Genomic DNA, 18,038 nt, shown 5'->3' on the forward strand with positions numbered 1-18,038 from the left:
GAATAGTCAAATGGAGTTCGCTACACAGGTTACAAGGCTTTCTCAGGGTGCATTGATCTGATGGATGGCAACGAGCGCATCTATAACACCTCTTGTTATCGGCAATCCACTTTTTTAGCTGGGGTGGAGTGAACTTCATCACCTCTGGGCATGAACCAAAGAAGTGCTCACGATTGTTGTGATAAGGGCAGTAAGGCTGGAATCTGTTCCTGTCTTTAGCAGGGGGCTTCGTACTCCTCCTCGCTTCTGTGGGACGATCTGTAGGCCTAGGCCGAGGACTAGCAGGAACATTGGGCGTGGGAGACGTTTTAGTGAGATACAATGGTGTTGGGCTTTCCTTGCGTCTCACCTCTTTACCGACAGGTTCCTTCTTCTCCCACTGGACATTAGAGGTCAACTGCTGAGTAATGGTCCTGGCCCTTGCCTTCGTTCCGAGCCATGTGGACAGATGCTGAATAGTGTCCTGCTGGTCCCATCCTTCAGGAGGCCATACTTGTAGCAGTACTCCACGAATCCGTCACGGTATGACGGAGGCAGTTTCCCCAAAAGCTTGTCCGCCTGGGATCCACACTTCAGCTCACTGCCATGCTTCCCTTCTACGGACTCTAACAGCCCAACAAGAGATCTGACCGACAAGGTGAATTCTTGGAAGGCAGCATTATCACCCATCTTGATTGGTGGAGTGTTCAGTATGCTATTAATCTCACCCTGGACTAGCTGGCGAGGTTGTCCGTATCTGGTTCGCAGGGCAGCTAGGGCAGCGGTATACGGATCCTTGGCATACATGTGTGATTTGGCTAGCTTATAGGCACTTGGGAGCTTTATATGGTCTAGGGGAATTTGGAACTTGAAATGTTCTGATAGATGGGTATGGACGCTCACAAGATTTCCTAGGGCCATGTCTAGCAAAACGAAATCGCTCTCCTTGCCACTGTCAAAGTAAGGCAGCCTCGGTTTGGGAATGCCATATGCTGATGCTACTAACAGCTCCATCATGTCGGCTTCTCTATTTGGACCTCTGCTCGGAACTGGCAAGGGAGTCTCACCCCTTGGAATAACTGGGCGCACTGGGTCGTCAGCCGGAGATGGATCATCATGACGCTTTGGGAATGCTGGTGGCCCAGGGAGTGGCTCCGTCCCTGAGGGAGATGGAATGCGTTCCAGCGGCTCATCATTCGGAGACTCTGAGTCCACCGGAGGCTCTGGGGACGGTCCTCTCCCCATTGGAGATGCTGGACGTGACGGTTCCTCCACTCCAGGTGATGCTGGACATTCCATACCTCTGGGAGCCGCTGGGCAGCCTAGTTTCTCGCCTTTGTGAGACCCTGGGTGGTCTGGCTTTCCCCCACCAGCCAACTCCGGATTCACTGGGCCCGGGTCCCTGCCGCCACGTGCTGGTGGGCGTGATGTTTTCTCTCCTCTTCGAGACTCCAGACGCATTGGGGGCACATATGACTCTTCATGCATCATCACCTGTCGTGGGTGCTGTCCCGTCGGTCGTCCAGTTGTCGGGAGTGGACGGAAAGGCGATGGGGTCAGTGGTGTTGTATAAATAGAGATAGGAAGAGGCTGAGAAGTGTGAGTAGAATCTTTCTGAGCGTCTTGAAGTGGGCTAAGGTGTAGGTCATTGTCACTTTGCAGTTGTTGTGGTCCATCGGATTGCAGAGGAGCCCATGAGGAGCGGCTGTCAAGTGCTTGTTCTGCCTCAGTCCCCTCGATCAGTACTGCCACGGTGAGCCTGGCCTCCTTCAACTCCCGTCTTGCTTTGCGCAACCTTCTCTCCTCCGACAGCCTCTTGGTTAGCCCCTCTCTCTCATTTAGAGCAGAACGGGTCTGTTCATCCAACTGCTGATATCTCGTCTCCACTTCCCGTTCTTCCTTTATTTGGTTCTCTAACTCCTCCAAAGTCAGGAGTTTCCTCACTACTTCTAGCTTGGCTGCTTGCGAATTACTCAGTGAGATTCGAGAGGTGGAATTACTGGATTTGCTACTCCCATAAGTGTAAGTGTCAGATGCTCTACTTCTCTGTACAGATGGTTTCCTTCGGCCCTTTGACACTGCCTTGCACGGTGGAACATGACCCTCAGGCTGGATTTTAACTCTTTCCTCCGGGGAAGCCTTCGGCACGTGCGCATGTGGCCTTGTATCACCTGCAGTTGGCTGCCTAGGGGCAGTGCCAGAGTCTGGCGGGATGACTGGCTCCTGGGGAACAGATCCAGAGTCCGGCTGGCTAACTAGTCCTGTGGGGGCAGCACCTGAGTCTGGTACGATAGTGGGTTCAGCTGACGAGGGGATGGTTTGATCCTTCCCACTATCCGATGGCCCATGGCGTTCCTCTGCTGGGGGTGCACATGTTGGCGGTTGCCCTTGTGAGGATGGGGGAATCAACGTGATGGCCAACACGCGAGGACTGCGGGGCGTACGCTTAGAGGAGCCCATTGGGACAGTGTAGCGGTCTGGTGGTTTTCTCGCTCGTTGGGACCGCAAACCAGTTCCACCTGGCTGCAGTTCTTGACTGGTTGCATCTGGATTCTGGAGACCATCTTCCTCCTCTGGATGCTCTGCAATGCTAGCCTCCAACCCATAGCCTGCCATCATCTCTTTCATCCGGCTCGAAGGACCATGAAACGAGTGGGAACACTCTAGGTAAGGTGAGGCACTGGGACACTCTTGAAAGAGACTGGGAACAGGCTGACCACGGTCAGATGGTTGGGGAGTTGGAAGGAGGACGCAGGCAGAGAGAAGTCCAGTTTAGCCGCAATGGGCATTTATTGATAATTATTTTCTTTCAAGTACTCTTCCTTTAATATTTCCAGAAATTGGTTACATTGCGTATGTGTGCTGTAACAACAAAAGAGGCAAAAAACATAGCCATCAGAAATAAGAACTTCAAAATCAGCACACTTCACATTCAGTGTCATAAGTTGAGTGTTGGCCCCAATTGGGCCTCCACACTAACATCTCACATTAGCAAATCACATAATTAATTAACTGTTCGAACAGCACAATACATCATTATAAAGTTACATAACTACCATGGCAGCATTAACAAATTATTCCAAAGGATAAATCAATATACTGCAGATTTAAATATTTACATCACTACTTCCGGTTATCGGCATAGCGCTCACATTATCACCGCTTGCTACACAAACAATACTTGCAGGCGCGAACTTCAAACCACATGCAGGTGTCGAATAATGTTGGATATACAGCCAAGATCAAAGGCAGGAGGAGAGGGAAACCACACTCACGTTTCACAGGATAATTTCGCAGGCCAGGAGATAGGAGACGTGTCGGGATCTCGGGCAAACGATCTGGATGCAAACGATGGCACCTCGCAGCCAGGTAGGTTATATTGCGGTTCTAATTAGCTGATTGTCATCAGGTGTTTGCGTTACGCGTGAGGTGTGGCGTGGTTGCATGAGTGCGTTCTGGGCAGGGACAGTTGAAGCAGCGTGATGACACAAGCCAGTTATTCGGGAAGTGAGTGGGGATTTTGTACAAAGATGTTTCTGTACAATTCAGAATACATTCTGCTACTGCTGTCAGCAGTAACATCATCAATTAAGACAAGTTAGCCAGTTATTGTGGCAGCTATACATGCCCAAACCATAGCACCCCCTCCACCATGTTTCACAGATGAGGTGGTATGCTGTAAATCTTGGGCAGATCCTTTTTTCTCTAAACTTTCCTCTTGCAATCACACTGGTACATGATCATATTCGCCTTATCTTGTCTGCAGGCATTTTAGGTACTTTTTAGTAAACTGTAACCTGACCATCCTTTTTGAGGATAACTAGTGGTTTGCACCTTGCAGTGAAGCCTCTGTAGTTCGGCTGGTGACGTATTCTGCGGATGGTAGTCTCTGACACATTCACACCTACCTCCTGGAGAGTGTTGCTGATCTGTGGGACAGTTTTTTGGTATTTATTTCTTAATTATGGTAAGCATTCTTCGGTCATCCACTGTAGAAGTCTTCCTTGGCCTACCAGCCCATTTGCGATTGCTGAGCTCACCAGTGCTTTCTTTCTTTTTTTAATGAAGTTACAAACTGTTAATTTTGGTAATTGTAAGGTTTTGGCTATGTTTCTGATTGATTTTTCGGATATACATCATAATGGCTTCCTTGACTTTCATTGACGTCTCTTTGGTCTTCATGTTGACAGACACCAATAGCAGACCCCAAAGGCAAATGCAAAGCCTAGAATCAATACTAGACATTGACAGCTCTCTTATGCCTGCACAAATTATGTCACAGAACACACAGACTAACCAGAAACACCCGTCAAGCCAATTTTCCAATAGTTTTGGTGCCCTGAAATAGGGGGACTATGTATAAAAGTGGTTGTAATTTCTAAATGGTAAAACCAGTCGGAAAAAAGAAAACATTGAATTAAAGCTGAGAATCTCTACTTCAAACGTTGATTCCAAATCCAAACTGTTGGAGTATAGAGCTAAAAGAAGACAAAATGGTTCCTCGTTCCAATACTTATGGAGGACACTGTTTTTGGTTTTGCAGCGTGGGAAACCAATAGCACTTACAGTAAATTACTTAGTTTTAAAAGAGGGACACTGGTATTCATCAGTGTGATGTGAACTGGGGTAATGTGGCTGCAGGTAAACAAGGTTTAAAACATGATAAAAACACAGCAAGGTATACCAGAATTAAACATGATTGCTATAATACAGGTGTGGTACAGCACCTTGAGCTGCTCCAGCGCACGAGCGATGAGAGGCTGGCTGGACGTCTGCTCTCGGCTGAGGGTGAGCACCTCCTCCATGGACTGCTGGAAGGCCTTGCGCTGAGCCACCAGGTGGGCAGACTGCATCACGATCAGGAGCAGGTTCTCTACCTGGGGTGGGGGGTCACAAAGAGGGGTTTATTGTGCCTTGTGACACAAGGCAGTGTCGCTAGCCACTTTCAACTTTTCATACGATCAAGCTCTCCAAATGTGTGAACCACACATCCAACACACCTTCATGGCCCTGAGTGTGTCCACGGTCTCCATCTGAGGGACCAGTTTGAGCAGCTCTCCATCCCACTGAGCCCAGCCGGCCTTGGCCGGCGAATCCCTGGCTCCATGCTTACTCATGAGCAGGTAGGCCTCATCCTCGGCCATCTCATCTGGCTCCCTTGAACAGTCCTTCCCAGCTGCGGCATTCAAGAGCTGCAGGATGAGGGGCCGTTGGTCTATCAGGCCAGAGGGGACAAACACTTCCAGCTCCTCCAATCCAGGGATCTGGACCTGGACACAGAGAGGGATACATAGAGTTCATGTTCAGAGGAAGAGGAGCAATCTATACAAAACACAATAGGTAGAGTAGGTAGGTAGAATAAAGCACTGACTGAATGAAAAGCAAATCATTCAGACACCTTGACATAGTTTCTCTCCTTGAGTGCTTCCAGGAGACAAGGCACCCCACTGGCAATGCTGAAGTCTGCAGCAATCTCCAGGTCCTGCAGAGGAGAGAACAAACAAAAAGAGAGAGAGAGAGAGAGAGAGAGAGAGAGAGTCGAGGCACTCAGCCTCAGTTCTTTGATGAGCAGAAAAACAGGGCCACAAAGAAACTGCAGACTCACCTTGCGGAGCATTTTGGCAAAGCCCAGAGCCTTAGACGCCCTTTCTCTGGCTTCGTGGAACAGCTCCTTAAGCGAACGGCTGGTCTCAACAACCGACCGCCTAAAAGAATGACAAGACATTTTGAGACACATTTCCCACATCACACACAAAGACAAGCTCAGCATTATGTGCTCAGTACCTGTATGCTGTGCATCACAGGCACACACAGGTATATAAGGGATAAGATGGCCTACCAAACCACATCACCACCACAGCTACCCTCCCTCACCTAATCTCATCCGAGGCAGTGCTATCATCTGCACTTTCCCAGAATTCATCACCACTCCTTTGCAGGCCAGCATCCAGGAAGTCCCCAGTGGACTTGAGCAGCATTCCAGCAATGTCACTACGAGAAACCACAGAGCATCTTTAGCTTTGAGCACGAGAATCAACAATAATTTCAGCAGCATACACATAAGACAAACAATAACAGCTTCCAAGACAAGGTTACGGGGACACTGACCAGAAGAGTTTCCCAGACTGGGCCTCTCCACCGCGGATGTATGGGGTAATGACCTTGGTGAAGTTCCACTCCTCCTCCAGCAGGTTCTTCAGGCTGTGGGAGGCCTGGGGCAGCTGCTGAAGCATCTGGATCCAGCTGTGCATGTAGTCAAAGTACACCTGCAGAAAGAGAGATGACAAACCAGATAAGGCTATGTTTATCGACTACCCCAAATTCCAATGTTATTCCCATATAAATGCATCTGTGCCACATTGTATACAAAGCTGATGTTTTCCTCTCTAAATGTGAGACTGTGCCAAATCATTTGAGAATCAAATCCAGTTCCTAAAATCCAAGTTCTGCTGAAAGGTTCAATTATCTCTTCCTCCTGCCAATTGCTTTGCTTTGTGTGTATTCTCCACAGTATTGTGAGTGTCACAAGTCTCTGATAAAGTGGTTATCCCATATAATGGGCACCATGGCTGGTGTATACACAGTACACAACTCCCCTCTATACTGTCCTCCACCCTTTGGCATTTCATAGTCAAGCTCTAGCCATCTTTCTCCAGATCTCGTTCTCTTAGCTATTTTTTTTTCGGAGAAAATTAAAATTCTTCATTTTTGGCGAAGGTCTAGTCACTTAATGTCATACGCATTAAGGACTGTAATCACATTTTTGAGCTTTGCATAGGCTTCCATGTAAAACTATATTTTTGTGGCTCAAAAGCTGAATGAAAACTTACATTCAGAGTCTGGATCGCTTTATCACACATCTATATAACAGCCTAAAAGGCATTAAAAAATCATAACTATTTTTCTCCCCCGAAATGTGTTATTGGTGGTCTCCTTGGGCAGTCATAATCACTGCTTAATTTTCATGCGAGGAAACTGGGTCCGGGTATCTAAGGGTTAATAAAACCTCAGTTGGTTTATGAGAGTTTAGCTCTGTTGTTAATGGTTAGAATACTCTCACCCCTGAGATAAACACACACTGTTGTCAAGCAGATTTATACAGTACGTCCTGGGCAAGCATCCAGAGAGAGCAAAGCCACTCTCGTACACCTCTGTGACCCCCCCCATTCCAGGATGTTGCTGTTGGAGTGGTGTGAATGAGGAGTGGTGAATCGTCTTACCACCAGCATCTTGTGGAGGTCCTCCTCAAACTCGTCTATGTTGGCATTGGTCTGCAGGCCCTGGGGGTCGATGACCACACCCCGCAGCATGAACTGGTAATACTGCTTCATCAGGAGGCCGCCCTTCAGAACTTCCTTACACTCGCGCACCAACTACAGCACACATAGAAAACACACATTCACACAGGTTAGCATGCTCTTTAACTCACAGAGCTTAGCATGCCTCTGAATGAGTAGAGAAGAAAGTATGGGAGAAAGAGCATGCCTTATAAAGTAAGTATACAATCAAACAGCCATTTGTCTAACCATTAGGCTAAACAGCTACCCGTACATGACTCTCCTCCTACAGGTAAATGTGAGAGTGTTGACAGTTGCTGTGTGCTGCAGTGCTGACCTGCTTGATGCTCAGCAGTGAGGGTTCCCCAGCAGGCCTCTGCTCCAGGCGCAGTTTAAGGCACTCGTGGATGACGTTGAGCAGGACTCGGCACAGCACCAGGAATGCAGCCCGGAACGAGGGGAGGTCCATGTCCAGAAGTTCCTCCCAGGACACCTGGTCTGCTCCCAGCTGCGGACGGCCTGGAGAACTGCAGGACAGGTTACGGGACAGCTCCGGCAGGTAGTCACTGTATAGCATGGGGTCTGGGTAGTCTGCAAACTACAGGAAGAGAAAAACAAGTGAGGATAAGCCTACAATAGTGTGACGCATGACACCTGGGATATCCACTGACTGCTAAGACAAGAAGGAGCAGTTGACGGAAGATATTGATACAACTAAATTAAAGTATAGACTGGTTCCTCATTTTGTGCAGCCATTTGCAATGCAATGAGGGACAACATTGGTTAATAAATTTACCCAACACCCATGTTTCTAATAGGTTCAGACAGTTGACATGGATTCCTCTCCAAATCCCTCTGTAGTGAACACAACATAATACAATTTGTTGTTCAAGTTTCTTGCCACATTCTGAACAGCACTGATCTTACCTGTCATAGATAAATGACAAACTAACGGTACACAACACTATATAGTGTGGATGGGAGACCGGCTCCCCCTCAGAAGGCCCCTGCATTGATCACTCAGTCACTGGTGTGTGCATGGCTGGCTTTGTGTGCGTGCGTGCGTGTGTGGTCAAAGCCATGAGGGCTCTGAACAAGGTTATCATCTCCACAGGCCTCTACAGCAGCTCTGTTGAAAATCAATTCTCAGCATGCAGCTGTAATTATGTGTGAATGAGGTCCAATTGTTATTCTGTTTCAAAATAAAATAATGATTGGCATTTATTTTTCTTTGCCAAATGCAACCACTTTTATGACAAAAAAAGCAATGAGAGCCTCACAAAAAATCTGTGAAGAACTCATGTTCAAAATGTATATTCACTCATGATGCTTTTCAAACTGGATGTTCTGATCATCCAAGTGATTGAAGCAGTATTTTTATTTTGTACATTATAATAATGTCTGCATGGCAAGCTCTCATTTGAACACAGTACTGTCCCAAAAACACAACCAGAATTCCACAACAGCTCCGCCTCACCTCCAGTGTAGGGGTGTGGCTGAGCAGGGCTGCCCTGGACCTCTGGAGAGAGCGGTCCATCAGTTTGTGCAGCCTCAGGATCAATTTGCGCAACCCCATCTGTTTCAAAGCCTTGTCCACAAACGGCCTGTAGATGGACGTGGGGCAGTACAGTACCCCTCCCCCGGCCACCTCAAAAGACCCTGTTCCGGCCGCTGGGAGGAACTCATCCTCAGACAGCAACTGGGCAAATTTGGGCGTCAGACAAGGAGAGAGTTCGCCCTCACCCCGCTCCTCCCCCAGGTCCTTACCCTCTCCATCACTGTCGGCCGTGAAGGCGGCCGCAGAGTCATTCTCCTCGTCTTCCTCAACCTCCTCATTGCCGTGGGAGCAGCGAGGCGAGGGGATCTCGAAGACGGGCCACCCTATGCGGGAGAGGTCACGCAAGCCCAGCACAGTGGCCATGACACGCAGCTTCTGGTTGAGGTCCTGGGTGATGTTGAGCCACAGGCAGAGCGCCTGCACCCTGCCCTGGAAGTCCCGCGCTGCGTACTTCTCATAGTCTTTCTGCAGGGTCTGTAGGGAGGGGTAGAGAGCCTCCACCAACTCCAACAGCTCCATGATTTGTTTGACCTGCTCAAAGGCCAGCCGCTGGTGCTGGAGGTACTCCCTGCAGCCTGTTCCAGCGGGCGCTGCTGCATTCACCTCTGACAAGGGATAGGCAATGAAGCCCCAGGGGTCTACCCCAGCGTGGTTAGTCTCTGCAGCAGCTGCACACTCCTTCTCCTTTCCACAGATTGGGTCCGGGTCTGGGGCGATCTGATTGGCCCCCTGGCCTGGGGGGCTCAGGCTGTGGTAGTTGACCTTGAAGTGCAGCACCTCATTGATGATGTCAGGGATGGCCTGACGGGCCGTGTACAGGAACAGGTCCTGGTCTTCGGTGGAGCGCCTGGCATGCCACGCCTGCAGCTCCAGCCAGATGACCTCGTTGTTTTGGCCCATGAAGGCTGTGTTCTCCAGGCCCCGCTGCTCCTTCTCCTTCTTCTTGGACGACATGGAGGTGAGCTTGAGCAGCAGCCGCAGTGTCTCAAAGAACTTCAGACGGTCCGCGGGGCAGTCTGTGCGGGAGGTCTGGCGGTGGGTGCGGGCCATGGGGTGGGGCATGGTGACAGGCAGTTTGCCACTGCCACAGCCCAAGCTCAGGTAGGGCTTCCTGGGGTCCATGTTGAGGGCACTGAAGGGGTTGGACTTGGAGAGGGGATCCAGCATGAAGGAGCCTTCAAAGGTCTTCTTGTGGTCACGCTCGGTGGAGCGGAGGGCAGTCCTCCGCTTGTTGCCCTGCTTGTAACTGTGTTCTTCTGGGGACTCGGCAGGCCTGGGGCTCTCTCTCCCTTTCTCTCTCTGGGAAGATCGATTGGAGGGGAGTGGCTTGTCTGCGGAGTTACAGACAGAGAGAGAGCATTAGTAAAGCCTACTGCCACAGTGACAATAAAAGCACCACTGTAAAGCTATTAAAGTACATTTCCAAGGACCAAAGAAGTAACATATCTATGGGCAACCTGGAAGTTTAGCTTCTAAAGCCATCATACACCATAGTTCTGCCAATAATGCAAGATCAAGTCCAGAGTACAGTGGCAGTTAAAGGGAAAACCATTTAAATACTATTATTACATATGTTCTGATAATGGTACAAAAAAGGACATTAGATTTGACTGATTAAATGCTAATGCCATTACTGCATTTCTGCCTAGGTTCATCCATGATATAATTAAGTCTGTGTAACATATCCTCCCCTCACTGCGCAACAAAAATAAATCAATGAAAGATCTTCAGGAATAGCCACACTTTTCATATGGGACGTGCCACTACAAAACACCCTAAAATGTATTCATTATTTCCTCAGTAATAGCATATCAGGCTACATGTTCTCTGCTCTCCTATACTGTGTAAGCCTTTGTCCCCTGTGTTATGCTGTTGTGAGTCCTGTGATCTTTGCCTCTTACCCTTGTTGGGGAAGCACCCGGCAGACTTGCCCTGGCTGTTCCTTTGGTGTTTCCCAGACATGCGTTTCATCTGGCGGGGGGTGCAGGGGGGCGAAGTGCTGTACAGAGCTTCCTCTTCCCCGCTGGGCTTGTCCCAAAATGTATCCACCTCGCAGTTCTGCCCAGACACATCGTTAGGGGGTTTGGACTGCCTGTGGACAAGAGCAGGTCAGCCAAACATGCAGAAACAGACAGCTCAGACACAAGGTAGGTTTTGTCTACATATAAACATGTTGTGAAAACTGATGTTTTATATGATCCATTCTGCACTCTTATAGTACATGGAGAGACTTATATGGCACTTCTCTAAGGATTGACTATGGACTAAAAGCATAGGCTAAAAAAGTTATGGCTCTTACACACTAGTTATATTACTAGTTTTATCATTGTTCACAACACAATATATATATATATATATATATCTCACATATCTCTGTCCAAGGTCAGACACTGCAGGGGTGGATCCATGTCAGACTGAGGCAGCCAGTCTACTCTGGTACAGTGGTGAGTTTGCTGAGGAGGTGCAGCCCAGCCAGACTAAACGTCTGCAGTAGGTACCAGCAGACTGATGAGTGGTCTGTCCTCTGTGTTTCAACACAGCAGACCAAGAGACAGGATAATAGGCTGTGGCTCTTCATATTGTCAGCCTGTCTTTCACTAAACATGTAAACATGACTGCTCAGCCAGCACAGAGGAAATGACACCCTTCATTTGGTCTGTCTGCTAGTTCATCAGCCATGCGGCACAAGGTCAAAGGTCAGATAAGGCCATGGCTCTCTTGACCTCTGCGTATTAAATGCATAATCCTGGAGAACTGCAAACTTCAATTCTGCACACCAAATGCCAAAACCTTAAAAAGCAAGACTATACATTTTAATTAAATGTGTGTTGATGTCAACCATTATGAGCTTCATCCAATAGCATTAGTGCAACAAACCAGTGTTTCTTATTGTAAATGACAACACTGCCACATACCTGTGCAACTAAGCATAAAGAAAACAGATTCTTGGAGTGTTTGAACATTTGCCAAATATGCAAATACTTCCCCAACCTACATAATACATAGTGCTTGTGGGTGTGTGGTGGGCAGAGTGAAATGACAATCACTCAGGACTGAGGAACCTGGGACGTCATCCCTGCTCGCTGTTTGTTTGGTTGCCATAAGACGGTCCAAGTGAGTAAATGCTTCCAACTGTAAAGGAAGCATGAATTCCACTTCCGAGTTCTAATCCCAACATGCTGGGACAGGGAAAACCACTACCCTGCCCTCCTGTTAACCTATGCTGTGCTCAAAGGGCCTGTCCTTTGACCCCTCCACCACCAGATCCAGTCAGCAGCTCTCTATTGTATGGGGGTGACACGTGGCCCATGAGGCCCAGAGCTGAATAGCTGGTCACAGCTGGGCAGTGAGCACACTTGCTCACAATGCCCACACCAAATGGGATTGTTCTGTGAGGGGAGAGGAGGAAAAGTTGGCTGGATTTTTGCAGGAGCGAGCTCTTGGCTAAATGAGTCATTCTGGTGCAATTGATGAGGATGGTATTTTCAGGGGGTGATTTAATATTTCTGAGGCACTGTGGTTGCAGTCATTACAAGAAGCAGTATGCGCCTGTTACTTGCTTCAAACTGTACTGTATTTTTTTTGTACGTTTAATCAATGAGTGAATCAACAAAAGTTGTTACAAGTGCAGCAATTAAAACAAAAACAAATCTCATGTGCAAGAGATGACACTTGTCTCTCAAAAACAAATAGCAGAAGCAAAAATAATAATAATCAATAAATACTGATCATAATCTAATTTAAAACAAGATGCAAAACAATGTAAAATAAAACAATTTGTCAAGGGTTCTGAGCCTCCGGGAGGCGCTACAGGTCTCTCCGCACCCGAACCAGCAGGTTCAGAGGTAGCTTCTTCCCTGCAGCTGTCACCCTACTGAACTCGAACACTGCACCTAGGTGACAACCTACCAACCCCTGCAACCCCTGCACCCTGCACCCCCCCCCCCACCCGGACAATTGCACAATTGCACTATTACTGTACCACTGCTCTTACTCAATACCACTGCTCTTCTGTACATATCTGTCTATACTGTTCATAATGCACATATCCCTATATTTTCTTTAATACTACTGTTAATACACTGCACATATCTGTACATACCTGTTTATACTGTTCATACGGCATTCCATATTTATATTTATTCTGCTATCTACCTTAATGTTACTGTTAATACATATATACTGCTAGACTGCATTACCTATACAGCTCATATGCTGCTACACTGTTCATACTGCAACCTATTTATTCTGCTAATGCTACTGCTTACTCATATACTGCTTACACTGCACTACTTATACTATACTGCACTACTTACTGCTCATATATTGCACTACCTGTATATACTGTTCATTGCACTTTCTGCTATTTTGCACTTCTGGTTAGACGCTAACTGCATTTCGTTGTCTCTGTACTTGTACTCTGCACAATGACAATAAAGTTGAATCTAATCTAATCTAATCTAATCTTATTCAACCATTCCTTTAACAGCTAGCTTAATGTGTGCATCTGTGCCACCAGTGACCAGTCTCTCAAACATGTATTGTATGCATGTATCTGTGCACCCATCTCAGGAACCCAAGCAGAGCATGGAGACAGCCAGCAGGAACCTGTCACTGTCTCTGAGAGTAAATAATCCAGAGAAGAGAACAGGACAAACCTGACCCCACCCTGTTCAGAGAACAGTGTAACAGCGCACACACGCTTCTACAAATGTACATACGTTTTTTTCCTCAGGTTTCCTGACAGTGGGAAAGCAACCTATTGATGCAGCACTACCTGTATTCATTCTGACAACATTTTAACACACACACAACCTTGATTGTTAGCACAGACACAAACATTTATGCATGCTGTGGCTTATTCAAAATGGCAGCCTGAGACCAGAGTGGATCCTTGGAGGAACACTGAAGGCTCTACAAGCTTCCTGAGTGCAATATCCAGCTCATCAAAATCCTCCAACCGCAGGCTGAAGATATTAAGTTAAGAAAACATAGGACTTGCTTGTTGATCTGCACTTGACCATTAGCTAAACAGATTATGTAGGCTAATGATGACCTTATGTGGCAACTTCCTTCCTGAATTATACACAGTGCACACCAGAGTTTTTCAACAACGCAAAGGCAGGCCAAGCTGGTTGTAGGACAGCCAGGGAGAGAGAAAATAGACAGCAAGGGGAGTTATTAGTGTTCCACAGGCTTTGGTGGCAAATAAAGGCATTAATGAGCTCTAGCCGTGGATCCCTCCAGGCCGTGAGGTGGCTATCCTACGCATACCACATCCTGAAATCCCAAGAACGCTTCTGGGAGAATGCCACAGGGCCAAACAGTCTTAGACTGAGCTAGAGAGCAAGTCACAACTGACAAAAGATCTCTGTCCTCGCAATGGCAGCAATGAATGCATTTCTCACCATGCAACAATCTTGGACAGGGGTGACCTTAACTAGCAGTGTTAAGTGTTAACAATCCTGTGCATTGTTGTTTGTCTCTTCTCTGCACATGGAAGAATCTAGGGGAGTGGAGGGTGCCTTGGGGTGGAACACTGGTTGATATTCCATCAGTCAAATATTCAATCCCAATCAAAGCCTTTGAAATGTTCTGGCAAAACAGTGGTTGTTATCCGGGCAGGTCCTGGACCTGTGTGTGCCTAAGGGCATGCTTATGAGTTAGGACAAAAATACAATAAGCCTGCACAAACAATTCCTAGGACAGAAGAACTGCAGCTCTCCACCCTTTTTACTGCTTAACTCTATAAGCAACGATTTCAGCAGCAGTACAGTCACTAGATATGTGTGCTTGCAAGGGATACCAACTTAAAGGACATCAAGGTTAATCTGAAAATGAATAAACTATACTACCAAACAAGGATCATTAGAGTCTTGTTTGGTAGTATAAGTCTTGAAAAAGCATGATTTAGCACTCCAATTTCCAATTAATTTAGCACATCCATTTAAATTCAGTCCCCATATAGGCACCGCTGCATCGTTAAAAGAAACGAGAGGGAGGGAGAGAAAGAGAGACAAAACATTGGATTCCAGATAATCTGTCGTCAGGGTTAAACATACGCAATGACTGACGCCACATATGTTGGCCTAAAACAAAAATCGCTAATGATAATAGTGGAAAACAGCAATCTAAACAAATACACGTAATGCAGTCCGATAATTGAAAAAAGGGAATGATCTTCTTGATGAACTTTGAGAATCTCAGTATGCAACATGGTTTATTGAGAGAATAAACGTATAGCTGGACCATTGATAATAATTATATGAGCTGGACACAAATCATTTAAAATCAGAGGGCCCATCTTTTAAGAAATTCATTGCATACTGCCAAACAAATTACATCTGAAAAGTAAGTAGTTGTGCTGAACCGAACGCTATCGTTAGATTGTTGAAGTGTTATCTTCGAACAAAGAACCCATCATCGGATGTCCTGCAATACCAATCCATGTGTCTCCTAAGAGCCGGGCATTTTCCCAGATGCTTGCAGTGTTTACAAGAACAACAGCATGCACGAAATACGTGACATACAGACTATGAGATGTGACATACTACTACAGCAAGCATACATGATGGTTTTCGCACAACAAGTGTTGCAACCACAGAAAAGTGCATGCGACACTGTTGGCGGGGCATACACCTAGATTTCTAGGAAAGCTAAATCAGACATTGCACAACAACACACATGTTATGCCCTCAGCCATAACATCAGGCCATAATAAAAGTTGTTGAGCCGTGTGTCCAACTTATAATCATTTTGCATTAAACTGGGCTAAATCAGGCAACACCACCATAGTTATGAGACGTTCTAGCTAGTGATGGGCAAATGAAGCTTTTGTGAAGCACTGAACCACTTGAGCCAATTGTTTCGAAAATGGGTTCATTACTCGAAGCTTCAGTTACAGTGACCTCTCCTGGCGAAGTGCAAGGCTGCAGTCAAATTAGGCAGGCTAGTTGGTGGACAGGAGGCTTTTAATTACACGCACGCACGCACGAACACACACACACCTCAATGAGCAGTGTTGGAGAAACTACTTTACTTTTGTAGAAAAGATCTTTTGTTCTGAAGCATCTTTGCTTTGATCACCCTTGGATTTAAAGTATTGTAACGACCCTGTGAAAGGCCCGTTAGCAATTCCGCCAAGGGAGTTACCGCTCTTGGTGTTGTGGCTAGCGCGGCCGGTTTGTAAGCGAAAGATTGCGAGTTCGATACCCGCTTAAGGCAAGCTGCTCTACCCCGCCGTTCGCTACAGTATCTTTGCTTTGATGAAATTCTTTGATGCACACACACACTAAGACTGAATATCATGTTCTATTTACAAATAAAAATTGATGAATGTGTGTATTGTTGTTATTGAGGAGAGAGTGCTGGGGAAAATATGGCATAGGTTGGGTGTGTTTGTGTAACTATGGCAGGGGGTGATTATGTGGGATGGGGAACACTCAAAGATTACAAGAAGAACACTCAGAGAATACAAACGCAATACCAACAACTCAACAGCAACAACGCACCTACTACGACAATCCACAAATTGTGCATTGTTTAGAGCGGTTATAAAGTGTTGAGGCACTCAAATTCAAAACTGTCGCAACCTATCACCTGTCAGAATCGAGACGAGGCAGTGCCAGTGAATCACCTGATTGGACCGCGAACCAGTCAGGTGATTCATTCAGGCAACGAAGCAGTTGCTGCTTCGGACGTCATATGTCACGTGATTTTTTTCGCACCAAAGCAAGCTTTGAAGCAGTGCTTCGATAAAATTGTTGGTCAGTGTTTGAAGCACGTATCGAAGCTTCAGTGTCAAACTGCCATCACTAGTTCTAGCTACTCAGTTCCTGAAAATGACTGCAGCATTTCATGTTGCAAATGAAATAACATCAGGTCAGACAAGTACATGCATCTTACAACTGGCTAACCACAATCTGCCGATAATTGTGTAGCTAATCTATACACTTTTAAGACTTAAGTGACCTGCAATTTTAGAAAACCCGTGAACAATAAACTCAACGATGCGCTTACTGCTTGCTATTACACATCTATGTTGACGTTTTTGTAACAAGCCAGGTTAAAATAATTACCTTTTTTCAAACGCTAAGCACTTTGTCCAACTCTATACGACTTAACAACAAGCAGAGAGACTATGCAAAATAATACTTAATGGGACAGATTTATCTCATGAAAGTTTGCTGCAAATTCTGCACGCGGAACACAACAGGAAAGTTCTAAGTACACGCACAAGCGCGCCACTTGACCCGCTACATTGTTGTATTCGGCTGACAATGTGGCAGGAGCGAGTTCCCGGCTGTGTAGTTTCTGCTCTCAGTTCACGAACGTCACCGCACTAACACCTATGCATTCGCCTACCTGCTAGCTTTGTTATGATCCGGAGGCTCCATAGCAGGACTAGGGTTCCTCGTTTTTAGAGGTGCATGGACCCAACCATTACCAGGCAAATGTAATTGCTGTTTGCAAGAGCTGGCGAAATAAACGTCTTCAATGAACACTTTTTATCCGCCTGCAGAGTTGATGCTCACCCTTGTTTGCGCTATCGCCATCTTTCCAATTGCTACGGCAACACGTACAGCACATCTGGAGTGAGTTTCCCAAAGCATCATTGCGTTATGATAGTGCTACAGAACTCAAGTTATCATAGCCCAATTATCACCTTTGTTTTCTTTCCTGTTTAGCGAGTTCTGCAATTGTCTTTATATTATAATATTAGTATTTTTGGGGACCATAATGGATACAATTATGTAGCCTACCCTCAAAGTCAAACTCAGAAATTAATACAATCAGATGGAAGAAAGATAAGCAATGGAGAATTGGAGATGTCACAAAGTGTTCAGATAGGTTCAGTCAAGTCATGCATTAGTCATGCAAACTGTCATCTTGCCCTGCATCCGATGCAATTAGATTGCATGATTTATGCCTGTACATTACTGCCTAGATGATGCTGCATGCATGTGTCAGTGATTGATTGATTGAATGCTGCTACCAGAACCCTGAGCACATGAGCACATTATTATGTACACTCTAAACAGCAAAACCTTAAAAGTGAAAAGCTCTATATCTGTTTGTTTTTTTTCACTTTCATCCCCATTACCCTTTTCTTCACTTTGTTTCACTTTCATCCCCATTACTACTCAATCAATCAGTCAATCACGTTTATTTATTTATTAGTGCTTTTTACATAGACAAATGTCACAAAATATTCACAACAAAAT

The 18,038-nt window shown here is 46.3% G+C and overlaps 1 protein-coding gene across 1 annotated transcript in view; it reads right to left on the reverse strand.

The window, feature by feature from the left end:
• Positions 1 to 17,310, reverse strand: part of LOC310824238 (mitogen-activated protein kinase kinase kinase 4-like) — a 30,839-nt gene extending 13,529 nt beyond the window's left edge. Inside the window, exons 1-11 of the mRNA XM_083697071.1 lie at positions 17,179 to 17,310; positions 10,716 to 10,906; positions 8,734 to 10,145; positions 7,594 to 7,854; positions 7,200 to 7,352; positions 6,088 to 6,245; positions 5,854 to 5,970; positions 5,585 to 5,684; positions 5,378 to 5,461; positions 4,980 to 5,249; positions 4,707 to 4,856 (exon numbers count right to left, since the gene is read on the reverse strand). Coding sequence (XP_083553197.1) covers positions 4,707 to 4,856; positions 4,980 to 5,249; positions 5,378 to 5,461; positions 5,585 to 5,684; positions 5,854 to 5,970; positions 6,088 to 6,245; positions 7,200 to 7,352; positions 7,594 to 7,854; positions 8,734 to 10,145; positions 10,716 to 10,906; positions 17,179 to 17,210 — 2,928 coding nt within the window. The 5' untranslated portion in view covers positions 17,211 to 17,310. The remainder of the gene's footprint in view (positions 1 to 4,706; positions 4,857 to 4,979; positions 5,250 to 5,377; positions 5,462 to 5,584; positions 5,685 to 5,853; positions 5,971 to 6,087; positions 6,246 to 7,199; positions 7,353 to 7,593; positions 7,855 to 8,733; positions 10,146 to 10,715; positions 10,907 to 17,178) is intronic.
• Between the last annotated feature and the right edge of the window lie 728 nt (positions 17,311 to 18,038).

This window comes from Argentina silus, assembly GCF_951799395.1.
Source record: "Argentina silus genome assembly, chromosome: Y".
NCBI lineage: Eukaryota > Metazoa > Chordata > Actinopteri > Argentiniformes > Argentinidae > Argentina > Argentina silus.